The 15,614-nt window shown below is 46.5% G+C and overlaps 1 protein-coding gene across 3 annotated transcripts in view; it reads right to left on the reverse strand.

The window, feature by feature from the left end:
* Window positions 1–15,614, reverse strand: part of DNAAF9 (dynein axonemal assembly factor 9) — a 155,951-nt gene that overhangs the window by 1,838 nt on the left and 138,499 nt on the right. For all 3 annotated transcript variants that reach the window (XM_049869255.1, XM_049869257.1, XM_049869256.1), the window contains 7 exons: window positions 13,059–13,194; window positions 10,869–10,955; window positions 7,396–7,502; window positions 6,933–7,007; window positions 3,648–3,853; window positions 2,584–2,649; window positions 1,349–1,442 (listed from right to left, as the gene is read on the reverse strand). In XM_049869255.1, coding sequence (XP_049725212.1) covers window positions 1,349–1,442; window positions 2,584–2,649; window positions 3,648–3,853; window positions 6,933–7,007; window positions 7,396–7,502; window positions 10,869–10,955; window positions 13,059–13,194 — 771 coding nt within the window. The remainder of the gene's footprint in view (window positions 1–1,348; window positions 1,443–2,583; window positions 2,650–3,647; window positions 3,854–6,932; window positions 7,008–7,395; window positions 7,503–10,868; window positions 10,956–13,058; window positions 13,195–15,614) is intronic.

Consider the following 15,614-nt stretch of genomic DNA (forward strand, 5'->3'; position numbering starts at 1 on the left):
GGCTGCCTAAGACTGAGAGGGAGTTCTGGGTTGGTGAGCTGGGGGACACTGAGGTGGTGAGGGCCGGCCAGCACACAGGTGCCTGATGGGCTCTTCCTACAGTGGCAGCATCTCAGCTGTAAAGAATGTGGACAGGTGTTGGCACAGGGTCCTTAATAAGGTCCTAGACCTAAGCCCTTCAGCTTTTATTAGCACCCAGCAGCACCCCATGTCTCATGCTTTATAGATCTTCTTACAGATTAATGTAATCTAGGCCAATTTCCAACTTGTAAATTATGGCCCTGATGACCAGGGCAATCAGAATGTCATCTGAGTTCTCGAACGGACTGTATCACGCAGCAGGGCTGCATTTAAACTACCACTCACACAGCAATATGCAGCAGTTACATTATAGCAATCACTGAATGAAGGAGAAACCTAATTCTAATGACTTTAAAAGTCGGCCCCTGAGGTCTTAAATGCTATCAAGTGGCCATCTAAGATGCATCAATTCGTCTCAACCCACCTGGAGCAAAGGAGAACGAGGAACACCAAAGACACAAGGGAATTATGAGCCCAGGAGGCAGAAAGGGCCACATAAACCAGAGACTACATCAGACTGAGACCAGAAGAACTAGATGGTAGCCGGCTACAACCGAAGACTGCCCTGACAGGGAACACATCCCTGAGGGAGCAAGAGAGCAGTGGGATGCAGACCCCAAATTCTCGCTAAAAAAACCAGACTTAATGGTCTGACTGAGACTAGAAGGACCCTGCAGGTCATGGTCCCCAGACCTTCTGTTAATCCAAGACAAGAACCATTCCCAAAGCCAACTCTTCAGACACGGATTGGTCTGGACTATGGGATAGAAAATAATACTGGTAAAGAGTGAGCTTCTTGGATCAAGTAGACATATGAGACTATGTGGGCAGCTCCTGTCTGGAGGGGAGATGAGAAGGTGGAGGGGGGACAGAAGCTGGCTGAATGGATACGAAAAGAAAGAGTGGAGTGGAGGGAAGGAGTGTGCTGTCTCATTAGAGGGAGAGCAACTGGGAGTATATAGCAAGGTGTGTATAAGTTTTTGTATGAGAGACTGACTTGGGTTATAAACTTTCACTTAAACCTCAGTAAAAATTAAAAAAAAAAAAAAATGAGGTCGGCCCCTGAAGTTTGCTCCTGTGTGTACCGAGCCCCATCCGTGGGAATGCACAGCCTGGCCTGCTCCAGGGGCCCAGCTGCAGTGGCTCAGGGAGACACCTGCTTTACAGACAGGCTCGAACACATCCCCAGCCTCCACTTGGGGACCACGTGCTTTAAGGACAACCCCAGAGCTGTCGAGTCAATTCCGACTCATAGTTTTAAGGATACGTGGGTGAAAATCGGTCTTGTCACCAAAGAAGTTGACAAACTGAGTTCCGTTATAAAAGTAGCCTGCAGGGAGGGGGTCCAGGTGGCGTTTCACCTGTAGGAAAAAAAGAGTCCTGTTAGTATTACCTGACCACTTTCTATCATTCACTCACTCATTAAAAACAAATAAACAAACCTATTACCCCAGCAAGAGAGTCTATGCTGCCCTGTGGAAGGGCTGAAGTGCCAGGGTGTTAGCACCCCCCCAGGAATGGCTGATAGAGAGACGTTCTCGCCTCTGAGAAGAGAACTCTGGGAGTTCCTGATGGGACTCCGCTCCAGTTGCCCACAGTGGGACTGGCTTGCAACACCCTTCATTGTCTGTCTCCCCCTTCCCTCTCCTCTCTTACTTCCCCCTACCAGTGTCTCCTAGAATCACCTCTCAAAACAGCTATCCACACTCAAATCCTTGCTCAATGTCAGCTTCTGGGGAAATACACACTGCACTGATCGCCTGCTCAGGTGCCCACATTTTCCTCCCCAGGAGCCTGCAGAAAGCCAGGCCTGGCATGCAGGGTCATCCACACCCTGCAGGAGCTAGACATGAAGGGACCTCCTCGGGCCCAAAGCAAGGGCTCCAGGAAAGCCAAGTAGTCTCTCCTGTGTCATCCAGTCATTATTGGGACTGGCAGCATAATCTGGCCTGGAGCCTGGATGGTGTCCCTTTTAGCTTTGCCCCTAAGCTCCACAGGAAAAGGCCACAGTGTAGCTGGAGGGCTTGAAGCAGAGGCTGGAGCCAGCCAGGAGGTTGAGAGGGCTCATCTTCTTGGCCTCGGGATTCCGCAACCTTCCCATAGGCAAATTCTAGATCTAGACAATTTTCTTCTGGGGCCCTAGTTAGTTTATCCGAGACTTATCTGGGACAGAGGGATAGGAGGAGTAGAGGGCTTCTGCAGCTGTCTCACAGGGTGACAAAGCAGGGCCCATATCACATCATAGGTTCCTCCCACAGGCACTGGTTCTCCTTGATCTCACACATAGGTCACAGAGGTGGCTCCACCCTCCTCCCTGAAGCTGCCAGGTTTCTCTTTATCCAGCTGCCCTCTGTGGCTGGAAGAGAAGCCAGACTTCCAGCACGCCCTACAAATAGCCCCTTCACCCAGGGAGTCCTAAAGGGTAGAGCTATGTAAGCCCTGAAGGACAGCCTTGGGACTGAGGGGAGAGTGGGCCTCAGAACCCCAGGGCAGAGCACTCACGTGGATATTCCTGATCTCCTGCTGGGTCAGCATCCCTCTAGTCTTCAGAGCTTTCCTCTGCGGTTTCTGTACAGAGATGTAGGGGTCAGGTCCCAAGAGAGCAAATCGGGTACATAGGAGGGTGACGTCTTGGGGCTCTGGGGCCAGCTACATCACTAAGACCCCAGCAGAGGCGAAAGCACAAGACCTCTCACGGCCTGGACATAAAATCCTGCCTGCCCGCCCCTTGAGAAGACCCCAGTGCTTTTGTAATGGGCATGTTCCTGCCTCTGCAGGTTCTCATTCCCAAGCTCTACCATCGACAGACATGCTGACAATGGGACGACCTGAGGGTCCCATAGTCAAGCACCATTAGGAATTCATCCAGGTGAGAGTCTGAAAAGACACACGCTGCAGGCAACTGAGAATCTGTAGAAGACCCAGGCCCCAGCCAATTTTATTCCCAGAGTTCTGGGATGACCTAAACCCTGAGGCTTACAGTGTATTGAAGGACTTGAACTCCACTCTGCCTTTGTCTTTAAACAATTAGGCTAAAAATGCTGGTGTGACTCTACAGGCAAGCCTCCCCTCCCCTGCCTCCAGAGGGCCACAGGACTCAGTGCTACCCATACTTGGCATCTAGCTCTAACCAAATCTTTGTCACTTCTTTCTAGAGACAGAGCCCAAATATAGGAAATTCTGGGCTCAGAACACAGGAAAGTCTTTGAATTAGATTCTGCTAAGAAAAGACATTTTGGGTTTGAAACACCAGACAGACCCAAGGTCCACATGGAACAAATAGGTTTAACCTAGGTTTTAGTTAAACCACCTAATGACCCCAGCGTGCCCTGGGAAGGAGAACTGGAAATGGCTCTGAGAACCTGGGCTCACAGGGTAGGCAGTATACCCTGGCTGCCCAGAGTATACCCCAGTGGCTTCCTCCCATGCTCCAAGTGTCCCTAAAAGTGCTGGCTGAGCCTGTCAGGTGGACCAGGGGGGAAGCATCAGGGAGGCAGTGGAGGGGAGTCTGCCTCGGGGTGGGCTGGGCACATCTGTGCCAGGTCTGTCTGGCCTTTGGAAACCACCTGCTTAGCTGACTGCCGCAGCCAGTCCTTGACACTTTCTTCCTTCAGGGAGCAGCCAATGAACACAAGATAGCACTCCTGCTGCCCACTGCTGTCTTGAGATGTGCTTCTGGAGTCAGGCGGTGGAGTGGGTCCCTCCAGCACTGGCACGATGCTTAAGGAATTGGCTAGAGTGTTGTGGCAGACCTCCATGGTCCTCTCAGAGTCTGCAGAGAGAACACGTGTTAGTCCCCGAGATCCTGGCCCCAAATGACAAGGCTACACTAAGACTGTAACAATACAGCTGCTAAACTGGGGACAGGTTCATGAGACAGATGCAGGAGGTAGGACTGACATTCCTGGTGGCAAATTAGAGAGGAGGAGCAAAACAAGTTTCTAGCTTGGTTGATTTGGGTGATAAGGTGGATGCTCTTAACCCAAAAGGGGGATACAAGAGAAAGGAAAGGTTGTTAGGTGGGGGAAGAAGAGGACTTTGGCTTTGCACCTGTGGAATTTGAAAGGTTGTAAGATCCTGAATGGGAGACACCCGTGTGATCATTAGAAGGAGGTAGTTACCCATGTGGAGTAGGTAGTTGAGGAGAACCAAAGAAAGCCCCCTTGGTAGCAGGTGGAGGAGGGTCTCGGCAGAGGCCCAAGAGGAAGAATATGGTCCAAGGGGGGAGGATATGGTCAAAAGCACTTGAAGGCCACATGGATGGGGACTGAAAGGTTGTGGCAATATTTATAGGCTGAGGAACCGGTGGATAGGAGTGACTGAAAACATAAGACAAGGGCATGGTCCCCCAAAAGGCAGGATGAGAAAGGGAACCAGAGTGAAAGGTGTTAATCCTGAACAAGAAGAGGTCAATAGTGGGTGTGGTGCAGTAAACTGCTTTTATATGGTCTTTCTAGCCATGGTCTTTTAACTCCCACAAATGACTGGCTGTAACTAAACATATATGGTGCGTAAAACTCTTTCAGGGATTGGACAGTTTACTACGCAAATAAAGTGACTGTGGTATACCAAGGGGATTGGTCAGTTTTGCCAACCTGCTAGGCTTCTCGAGGCTAATCCCACAGAGGTTGAAGGGGACCTCACTACCATCAAGAAGAGTCTGGGGCAGATCAAGTCCTTTGGACCAAGAGCTTGGGTTCCCTGAGCTAAGAACCTCCTAGACACAGAAGAAAGAGCAAACGCTGAAGATGATGAGAGACAGCGGCAGTGGGCCTGCCTGGCCCACCGAGTGAGAGATGAGCGCCTTTGGGCAGGAGGCTTGCCTGCAGAGCTAAAAGAACTGCAACACTTGCTTGTGCAGGGCAGAGGCCTAAGTGTGCCCTGTGCAGGGGTTGCACGCCTCCCCCACTGGGCAGAGGGGGCCCTGGTAGCTTGGCGGGAGCCAGTAGCAGAGGTTTAGAAGGGCCCGGTGGCAGAGGCTCGGGAGATCCTGTGCAGGGGTCTTCCTGTCATCAAGGTAAGGCCCCACAAGGCTCAGAAGCAGAGCAGAAGCCTCGGGCAGCATGGTGGTAGCTGGAGGCAGCAGTGACGTGAACACAGCATCCGACCTGAACCTCAGTGGGCTGGCCCAATGACATAGGAATGGACATTGGTGATTTGGGGAAGGGTAAGCATTTCCCCTTAGGAAATTTGTTGCTATTGTTTAATGTTTGCTTTCTATAAACAGTGATGATGGCTCTCACTTTGCCAACACTGCCTAAGTGTCTCAGACTGTGTCTGGTTTGATCACAATGAACGTAGCATCCATGGAATGGCTGATGCCAGGGGGTGTATGTATCTCATTCCCAGCAATCTAGTGGCTGCCTGGACCTTTGAGGCATAGCCTGTCTGCATGTGCAATACAGACAGACAGACATATACATACAGTGGGTCTAAATATGGAAGAAAAGGAGATGACGATGGGTGAGACTGCTGTAGGAAAGGGAGATGAAGGCATCACGGCCCTGAACCAGGCGGAGCCTGTTGGAGCCTGAGGAAAGTGGACTTGGGTAAGGGGCTTGAGGAGAGGGGTCAATGTTTCAGATTCAGTGAACATACATTAAGCAAAAGGTATGGGCTAAGAACCTGGAGAGATTCTTTTCTATAGGTTATGTCATTCGATTCTCCCATCTGAACCATGATAGTCCCGTGCTTAAAATCCTCAGAGACTCCTTAGAGCAGACACTGCTGGTTGCCTGTCCAGCATCTCCTCTTCCTCCCATACTAATTCCCTTGGGTGATGGGTCCAGGAAGGCATGGCAACTGAACCCAGGCCAATGAGAGGACAAGTCTGCTGAGGAACTGGGGGGAGACATTTCTGGGAATGGCTTCTGCATTGATAAAGACACCATGGGAAGAGCCAGGGTCTCCACACAACATCCAGGGGCCGTGTCTGGGTATGACACCTAGACCTGCTGTACCAACCTGGGAATCACAAGGGGTGGTAACCTGAGGACAAATTGACACAATAAGAAAGGAAGAACACACATCACCTGGCCTTCAGTGGCTTTGTTAAGGTGCCTGACCTCTTGACTTCTTGTTACGTATCTAACACCTGGCTAGTTGAACTGGGTTTTCTATCATAACAGCGAAGATGTCCTAACAGACACATTCCCTCCTACCACCAGGCTCCAGCCACAGTAAACCCTATTTGGTTCCTCAAATGTGCCTTTTCTGCCTCAGGACCACAACACATGCTGTTTCCTTTCCTTGGAATATTCTTCCCTTCCTCAAAAAAAAAAAAAAAATTCCTACTTGTTTTCAGCCCTTCCCTGACCCCCAGACTGGGATAAACTATTACGTCGCAAGGACTACAGATATCTAGGGCTCACGCAGGCCTACTGGACAGCAGGGAAGAAGGCACGTGGAAGGCTAGAAGACTTGGTCTGAAATGGAACTGGAGCTCAGCAGTGGGGTAGGTCCTAGTGATAGGTCCAGGAGGAAGCCAGGGGTGGCTCAAGAGGGGTAGGGTGTGAGTCTTTGGAACACAGGAGTCAAGGAGAGGCCCTGGGCAAGTCACCCAGGGGAAGAGGAACAGATTCTTCATTGTGGAGCAGGAAGACTCCAGAGAAAGGTGAGTCCTCGGCTGAGGGGAGAGACTGGAAGACCATGATCGTGTAAGGCCACAGGGGAGGGTTTGGGCGACAGTCTGAGAGGCGCTGGTGGTCTGCAGAGCACTCGTGGAGGCTGTGAACTCAGAAGGCTCTGAATCCTTCAGAAGGTGCAGGTGGGGTGGGGGCTGGTGTATGTGGAGGGCCATGAGATCTGAGCTCTCCACAGTACAGTGCTCCCAAATCCAATCCCCCAGTTACCTGAAAACTTCACTTTGCCCAGGATGTGGTAGATGTTTCCAGAGAAGGGACTTGGCTTGATAGAGGACTGAATTGCTGGTGGAGGAAGAACACAGGGCTGTCATCCACCGGGGGTAGGGGCCAAGTTTAGGGCAGCACAGCCGGGAGGGTTAGGGACTGGGGAGGGACCCTACTCCAGGGTCTAGGGTTAACAGGCCCTAGCCCTGCCTCCCGCTCCTCCCCAGTGGCTCTGCCACTGTTCCCAAGGGTGGGGAAACTCTTCTAAGGGAGTGGAGGTCAAACTAGGTGGCCACTTGAGATCAGAGGTAAGGAACTCCTGGGTCCTCAAATCCCTCTTCCTGTTTTTGGTCCTAAGTGGTAGGGAAAAGAGACAGCAAAGGAAAGACTGAAATAGTGCCAGGAAGCAGGGACCATCTGGGGCACCCCTTCACTAGGTCTGAGACATGTCACAGTCAAGGCTTACCTTTGCATTTGGCCACAAAGCGAGTCTTCTCCAAGGGCCGACCAAACCATACGCAGATCTGAACCATTAGTGGAAAGACTGATCCAGAATCAAATTTACCTTCATACCTTAAAAGGTTTAAGAAATTATAAGTCCAAGTAATAGGAGCTTTGAGTGTTATATACCACTATGGGATGAACTACATCTAGTCTTGGGCAGCTCAACAGACTGAACGTTTGGACATGTACATTCTCTCTAGAAGGAACTGAAAGGCCAGGGGCATCTCTGCTTGATTTCCCCAGTTCTAAAATCAGGAGACTTACTGCCTGCCACAGGGTCATTAGGAACACGGTCATATTCAGAGCATTTAAAAGCTTAACTTTTTATGAAGGAATGCCCTGGTGGCACAGTGGTTAAAGAGCTCGGCTGCTAACCAAAAGGCCAGCAGTTTGAATCCACGAGATGCTCCTTGGAAACCCTACTGGGGCAATTCTGCTCTGCCCTATAGGGTCACTATGAGTTGGAATCAACTCGATGGCAATGGGTTTTTCTGGTACTCCCCATTACCCAGTGTCTACAGTACGGGTTATTTCCCTGAGATGATTCCCCATGATTAAACTCACTTGGTGGAGGGAGGTGTGAGCATCTCATGGGTAATAATTTACACTGCCCGTAGCCGTAGATGACTACATAATTTCCGCAGCAATAAGTATTGTAGACATTTTTGAATGAATTTAATAGGCGCCAATTAAAACAATGAGGCAAAATTTTACATTTCTGAGTATTACTGACATTGAATTCTGTTACCATGATTGTTACTTATATTTGCTCTTAAGTTCGTTCTTATTTATACAGAGTCGGTTACTCTTCTTAAATATTTAAACAAGCTTCCCAAATATTATAGCTATTAACCCTTAGGCACAACTGATGCAAACATTTTCCTCTAGTCTACTGTATCTTCTCATTAGTTTCTTTTGTTTCTGTGCTGCCCTGAACTTGGCCTCTGTCCCCAAGTGGGTGGACAGCCCTGTCTTCTTCCTCTACCAGCAATTCAGTCCTCCATTCAGCTCTGCAGTGTTGAACACTATACTGCTGGAAGTATCTTACTCTTTGTGCTCTCTTCGAAGTTAAGGTGGTGGCATAGCATTTTTTGCAAGACTGACGTGCTATTTTTGCAACCCTCCTCCCCATCCAAACACACCACTGGAGCCAGTTCGTGGGAGGTCGCAGGGAGGCCGTGGGCTTCTCTGGCTTCTGGGCCTTAGCCTTTAGGGGAATTTGCGCGGCTAAGGGAAGAGAGTAAGGTTCTTTCCAGGCTAGAAAGGAACTGCCCTATCAGGGAAGGTGGTGGTAGGGTGGCGAGAACAGAGAGGGCTGTGGAAGGGGAAGTGCGAGGAATCTGCACAACACCGCGCTGAGCACATACTGGAACTAAAGCCACTTCATTTGGAAGTGGTGGCCTTGACCCAAAGAAGGGCTAGGGGGCAATGTACGGGGATAAGCAGGAGGAGATTGATCACTTGCTTTGTTAAAAGACTAAGTTATCTGTTAACTTAATAATTATCCCATAAGTGGGCCGGGGCGGGGGGAGGGGCCTGAAGGGTGATTTTTTTTTTTTTAATTGTGCTCTTCAGTGACATTAAATATATTCATCCTGCTATTCAATCATCAGCATTAACCGTTTCTGAATTTCTTCACCACCCTTCCCAGGAGCTCAGTGTCCCCTAAGTGGCAGGTCTTCTTTTCCCCGTTCCTGCTGCCCACTACTGGTAACCACCAATACACTTTGATGTCTATATACTCGCCTAGTCTAGATATTTCATGTAAGTGGGATCCTATAATATTTGTCCTTTTGTGACTAACATACTGAAGGGTGATTTTGAGGCCCCTTCTTCTCCAATTCTCTATGAGGACTGAACTGCTTCCTGACAAGGGAAAGGTTTCAGGCTGTAGACTGTGGTCTCTCCTGCGTCAGTCTGCCCCCGGGTAAGTCTGTGCCCTGAGTGAGGCTCACACAGCCATACCCAGAATGAGCCAATATGGTGATTGGTAGCTAGGTACTTCCCTAGGCGCCAGGTGGGACAGGGAAGGAGTCTCAGGCTCAGGGCCCGAGGTATGGACAGTAAAAGGGTCAGTAACTATAGTGCCAGAGAGGAGTTTTATCCCAGAAATGCCATCTGTTTCTTTTTAGCTAAGATATAATCTCTTGCTCAGACATAAGGAAGGACCCACTTACCCAATGCTTAAGCACGTATGATGTGACCCAAATCAGAGGTTCCTTCTAAGAATACGCCTGGAAATTTCTAATTTTACATACTGGCCTTCTGGGATTTTATTATGGCCAAGTATAATCAGCTTTTTTTTTTTTTCAGTCCAAAAAATTGGTAGTTAAGGGGCAGTGTGGAGGAAGTAGAGAGACGCCTGGGGGAAGTGAGTAAGGCTAACAAAGATAATCCAAATAAACATGGGAGGTTAATTTTGGCCAAGCTTTAATGATTGCTGTCTCTTAAACTTACAACAGAGCAGAAATTAGTTATCCGTTCTATAACAGAGACAGGGCGGCACGGTGGGCTGGAGCCAGACAGGAGGGTTTAAAATTCAGCTCTTCCATTTATGAGCTGCAAGGCTTTAGACAAGTCACTTAACTCCTTCCTGCATCAGCTTCCTTATCCGTAAAACGAAGGAAATAACGGGCTCTACCTCATAGGCTTGGTGTGACCATTAACGCAGGCAAAGTTCTTAAAACAGCAGTGTTCAAGAGAACTTCCTGTGATGATGGAGCTGTTCTGGACGAACTGCACTGTCCAGTATGATAGATAGCTGCTGGCCGCCTGTGGCTACTGAGGACTTGAAATGTGGCTTATGTAACTGGAAGATTGAACTTTTAATTTAATTTTTATTAAATTAAATAGCCACATGTGGTTGATGGCTACTGTATTGGCCAGTGTAGTCTTAGAACAATGCTCAGCACATATTAAGTGCTCAGGTAATGCTGGTCATTAGCACTACAGTGCACTTGGCACTATTTTGTCTCTCCTCTCCCCTCTGGAGTGGAGGTTCACAGGCTGAGAGGCCTGCAGAGAAGAGAACATGCCCTGGGCCACAACATCAGGGAACGTGCTTCTCAGACAGCCCTAGAGGACTGACTATTCTCAGGAGCAACTCTCTCACCTGGGAAGGCTATAACTCTTTGATTCCATGCCAGCTGCCTCTCCCTCACTAGGGGTAAGAGGAAAACACAGGTTACTGCTGGGCTTGGTGCCTACAGGGTGACTCCCTAAATCTCAACAATTTAGGAAGGCTTCCAAGTTGGAGCCCAAGATGTGGAGCACTGGGCTCCTGCAAGGCTGGCGGCCATTTGGACATGGCAGGCCAATCCAGCTATTGCCATGTGTCACCTGTGTAGAGAACACCCAGTATTTTCATTTTCTATAAATAGATAAGACACTGGATTTACAAAGAAATCTTAGCTACTTTACAATAATGATACTTGCCAGCCAGGGTACATTAAATATCGAGCTCGCAGCATCTGAGGACTTGAAAAACTACTTTCTGAGAGAATCAGCTCAATGTCTTCATTCCTTTGAAAACATACAGAAAAGGCCCAGGTTAATTAGGACTACCAACCTTAACCCACACATTTTGCAAACCTCTCTACCCCTATACATGCACGCGTGCATGTGTTTTTTTCACCACACAATTTGAAAGTTAGTTGCAGGCATCATGGCATTGCACCCCTAAATATGAGTCTCTAGGAACAAGGACATTCTCTTACAGAAGCAGGATGCCATTATCACCCTCCAGGAACTTAGTACTACACACCAGCAGCTTCAGTGTTACATGGGAGTTTGTCTGAAATGCAGACTCTCAGGCCCCAGCCCCAGGCCTGGTGAATCAGAATTCTCATTTTAACAAGCTCCCCAAGAGATTTATATATACCATACAGCTGGAGAAGCAATGATCTAATATACACCGATTTTTAATAGGATCACTCACTGACTGAATTCACAATCTTTATTCTGGAACAGTTCCTCCACATTTTTTTTTTTTTTTTGTCTTTCACTGACATTTTGGAAGAGTACATGCCAGCTGTCCTGTGTCCCACAACCTGGATTTGTCCGATAGTGTCCTCATGATTAGATTCAGGTGAAACATTTTTGGCATGGTTAATACACAGGTGATGTTGGGTCCTCCCCTCCGCATCACATAGAGGAGGCAAGTGATGTCAATCTGTCCCATTACTGGTCTTGCTAAGTTCAATCATTTGGTCAGTGTAGTGTCTACTGGACCTCTCCACGGTAAAGGTCCTTTCCCCCTTTGTAATTAATATGTAGTCTTTGCAGTGACAGTCTGAGATCAGTGAATATCCTTTCTCCTCAATGCTCTTTCACCCACTGCTTTTAGCATCCATTGATGATCCTTGCCTCTATCAAGTATTACATGGAAGAGTAGAAAATGGTGATTTTTCTAATTCTATCAATCCTTATTTATTAGTTGACATTCTTCTGTGATGAAGGCCTTTAATGTTCTGCCCTCATTTTTTTTTTTTTTTAATATCACCATGGATTCATTTTATTCCGTGTGTTATAGTCCATTATTACCACTGTTTTCTCTCATGCTCAAATTGTCCCCAAGTCGGCTAGTGGGAGCTTCTTAAGCTAGTTCCTGAATCCTTCTGACGCATCTCCACTAGTTTTTGAGTTCTTTGCTTTTTTTGGCATAACGTGTATCAGGTTCACCTTGTACTTTCCTTGCCCTAGATCTGCAATCAGCCAATTCTCCAAGAAGTTCTGATTCCTTTTAGTGGGGAATGGTACTTAGAAACCAAGATCTGAAGGCTAGGTGTATATATTACACACATATAATTTTTAAAAAATAATGAATTTATATTGAATCCCCCAATTCAAACCCAACATACTTTGTAGGCTTTTTTCCTCACCGTGCCCCATTTCCTATTTGTAATCTCCCTTCTCCAATCAGTGATGTCGTCTGGAATTAGGGCTTCAACAGATGATCATGTTCAAAAATTACTTATTTGTGTGTGTGTGTGTGGTTATGTGGTCACCTTTGATACCTAGAAAAGTTTATTTTTTGTATTTAATTTAGTTTTTTCCCTCCTGTTGATTGACACTGGAATACGTAAAATAATTGCAGGGTTTAAAAGCCAAAATTATATGAAAAGGTGCACACAGGGAAGTCTCTGTACCTTTCCTAACTAAGCAAACAAAATCAACTAAATGACCGCACATGTTCTCTACACACACACACACACACACACACACACACATACAGTCACCAATTCATCTATTTTGGCAAGAGTGACACACAGATGATGATGTGTTCATAGGCCCAAGTCTCTGAAGGAGAAGAGCTAACTGTATTTCATATGTGAGAGACTTCTTTCACGTTTTAACACAAGGAACATTGTGATATTCTGGACTTCCACCCTTTAAGGGATAAGAACAAGAATGCCTCAAAAGAGAAAAGAAAAAACAAAAACAGTATAGCGTACTGACGCATGGTGACTTCTTGGTGATTTTTATAGAGCTTCAAAAATACTTGGTTGAAGAAAACTGACTTTTATAAGTGCTCAGGCCTTAGCTACCATGAAAAGACCCTGTGGGCTAGAGCACAGTATCTGAGAATGTGGCCAGTCCTGCGGGGTGGTCTGTGGAAGAGTTTACCTGGTGATGATTCCATTTTCTGCAAAGATGAAGGCTGCAGTAGGATTGGCAGCCCTGATGAGGCTCTGCAGCTGCTCAAGGAGAGGGTGCCTCTGCTCCGCGGTGTGACTGGTGAACACCACGTTACTCACCAAGCCTGGGGAGTAAACCGACAACAGTTCAGCCTTCAGAGCTCTGACTGGGCTAAGGGATCACACTGACGTGGACCCTTGCTCTCTCCCCTGACCATCCACCGTCCTCCTTGACCTTCCTCCCAGGAGCCTCCTTGTGTAGACACTCACCCCACAACACTGACACACACAAACATCATTCTGTTCCCCATTCCCAGCACTGCCACCTTTTGGAAAGAACAGCCTCAACTCCGCAGCTGCCTCACTTCTTAACCTCCTCTTATCTTCTTCACGGTGCTTTCTGGCTGATATCCAGAGGCTCTCCATCAAAGGGCTCTGGTCACAACACAACCTATGCTTAACCTTATCAGCACCTGCTGTTACTGACCTTCACCAGTTCAGACCGCAGACATTTCCCAAACACTAGGCTCTAACCATTACATTCTCAGTGGGCACATGGCCAACAAGGAGTCACTGTGGACCCACAATTCCAAGATACATGCTAACACAGATGTTTACACAGTACCAGGGTAAGGATGGGTAGCCCACGTAAGGAGTGGGTGTGGAGTGGGCACAATCACTCCCAGCCTTCTTGTGAAATTACAGAAGCAAAATTCACAATACTACAAGTAATTTGGAAATCAGGAAAATTATGACAACTCATCACCCCAACATAATTATAATAAAAAAAATAATATCTCTTCTATATTCCTCCTTATTTTCACATGGAGCCCTGGTGACACAGTGGTTAAGAGCTTGCCTGCTAACCAAAAGGCCGGCAGTTCGAATCCACTGGCCGCTTCTTGGAAACTCTATGGGACAATGTGTTGGAATCGACTCGGTGACAACAGGTTTTTTTTTTAAACACAGTTATAATCATTGCATATGCTATAAGATAATATGCATTTTTGTCATTCAATCATTTTTATTCACTGCTTAATATTATGGAAAATTTCAAATATACACAAACTCCCATGTGCCCATCACCAGCTTCAAGAAACATCAACACTTGGCCAATCCTATTTCATCTATACCATATCTCCTCTCCTTCCCCTACCCCCTTTCCTACTGGATAATTCTGAATTGAAATCCAATCATTATATTATTTCACCCCATCCCAAAATATTTCTGTATGTATCTCCATAAGACAAGGACACTTAAAAAAAATTAATGATTAACAATAAATTCCTTAATATAAAAATTCAGTCAGTCTTTACATTTCTTTGATTGTCTCAAGTTTTCTTACAGTTAATTTTACCGAACCAGGAACCAAAGTCCACATATTGTATTTCACTGATACACCTCACAATTCTCTTTAAATCTAAGGCTTCTCCTTCATGCCTTGCAATCTGCTGAAAAACTACATCCTGCAAATTTCCCAAAGTCTGGTTTTACTGATCACACACTCATAGTGTTATTTAGCATGATAGCTAGATCTAGAGGCTGGATCAGCAAGACTGCTTTATAGATTGAACCTTTTTTTTATTATTAACTTGCTTTTTAAAAAATGTTGTTTTTCTAACTTCTTTTTAAAATTATTATTTCCTGTTTAGTAACATAGTAATTTAAGGGTATCTGTTTGCCTTTGAATTATGTGGTAAATATTCATGAAAGGTTTCGGACAATGTCCTTTATCATTAAAATGTGCCCTTTCTAGACTTTTCAGAGCCCTGGTGGTGAAGCGGTTAAGAGCAGGGCTGCAAACTGAAAGGTCAGCAGTTTGAATTCACCAGCCCCTTGTTGGAAACTCTATGGGGCAGCTCTACTCTGCCCTATAGGGCCGCTATGAGTTGGAATCGACTTGATGGCAATGGGTTTGGCTTGGCTTTTAGACTTTTCAGTCTTTTGCTTGAACTTACCCTGCCTGTTATTAATATTGGGGCCCTGGTGAGGCAGTGGTTAAATGTTTGGCTGCTAACCCAAGGGTCGGCAGTTTGGATCCACCAGCCACTCCTTGGAAACCCTATGGTGCAGTTCTATCCTGTCCTGTAGGGTCGTTATTAGTTGGAATTGACGGCAACGGGTTTTTTTTTTTATTATTAATATCACCTCTTCCCTTTTTGTTTGCAATTGTCTGTTATGTCTTGCCCATCCTTTATCACCATCCTTACTCAGCTTTAGAGGTTTCTCTTGTGTACAGCATCACATGATTAGGTTTTGTTTTCCGGTTTAACCTGAGATTCTTTTCCTCTTATCAGGTGTATTTACCCCTTTTGTATTTACTGACACTTGGTTCTGTAACCTTGTTTATGTCGGACTCTGTTTGTAATTGTGTTCTTAAAATTAGAAAAAAAATTTTTTTTAACCTTTTGCACTATGATCTATGCATTCTTTCTGCTTTCCTTCTGAAAGCTGGTAGGTTTATAGACTGTTTTTAGTTCTTATAATAGCTATCATTACATCTTTTTTATAACATATCTAAACTACCATTTCTTGTAACGTCACC

The sequence above is a fragment of the Elephas maximus genome, chromosome 25, assembly GCF_024166365.1.
Source record: "Elephas maximus indicus isolate mEleMax1 chromosome 25, mEleMax1 primary haplotype, whole genome shotgun sequence".
NCBI lineage: Eukaryota > Metazoa > Chordata > Mammalia > Proboscidea > Elephantidae > Elephas > Elephas maximus.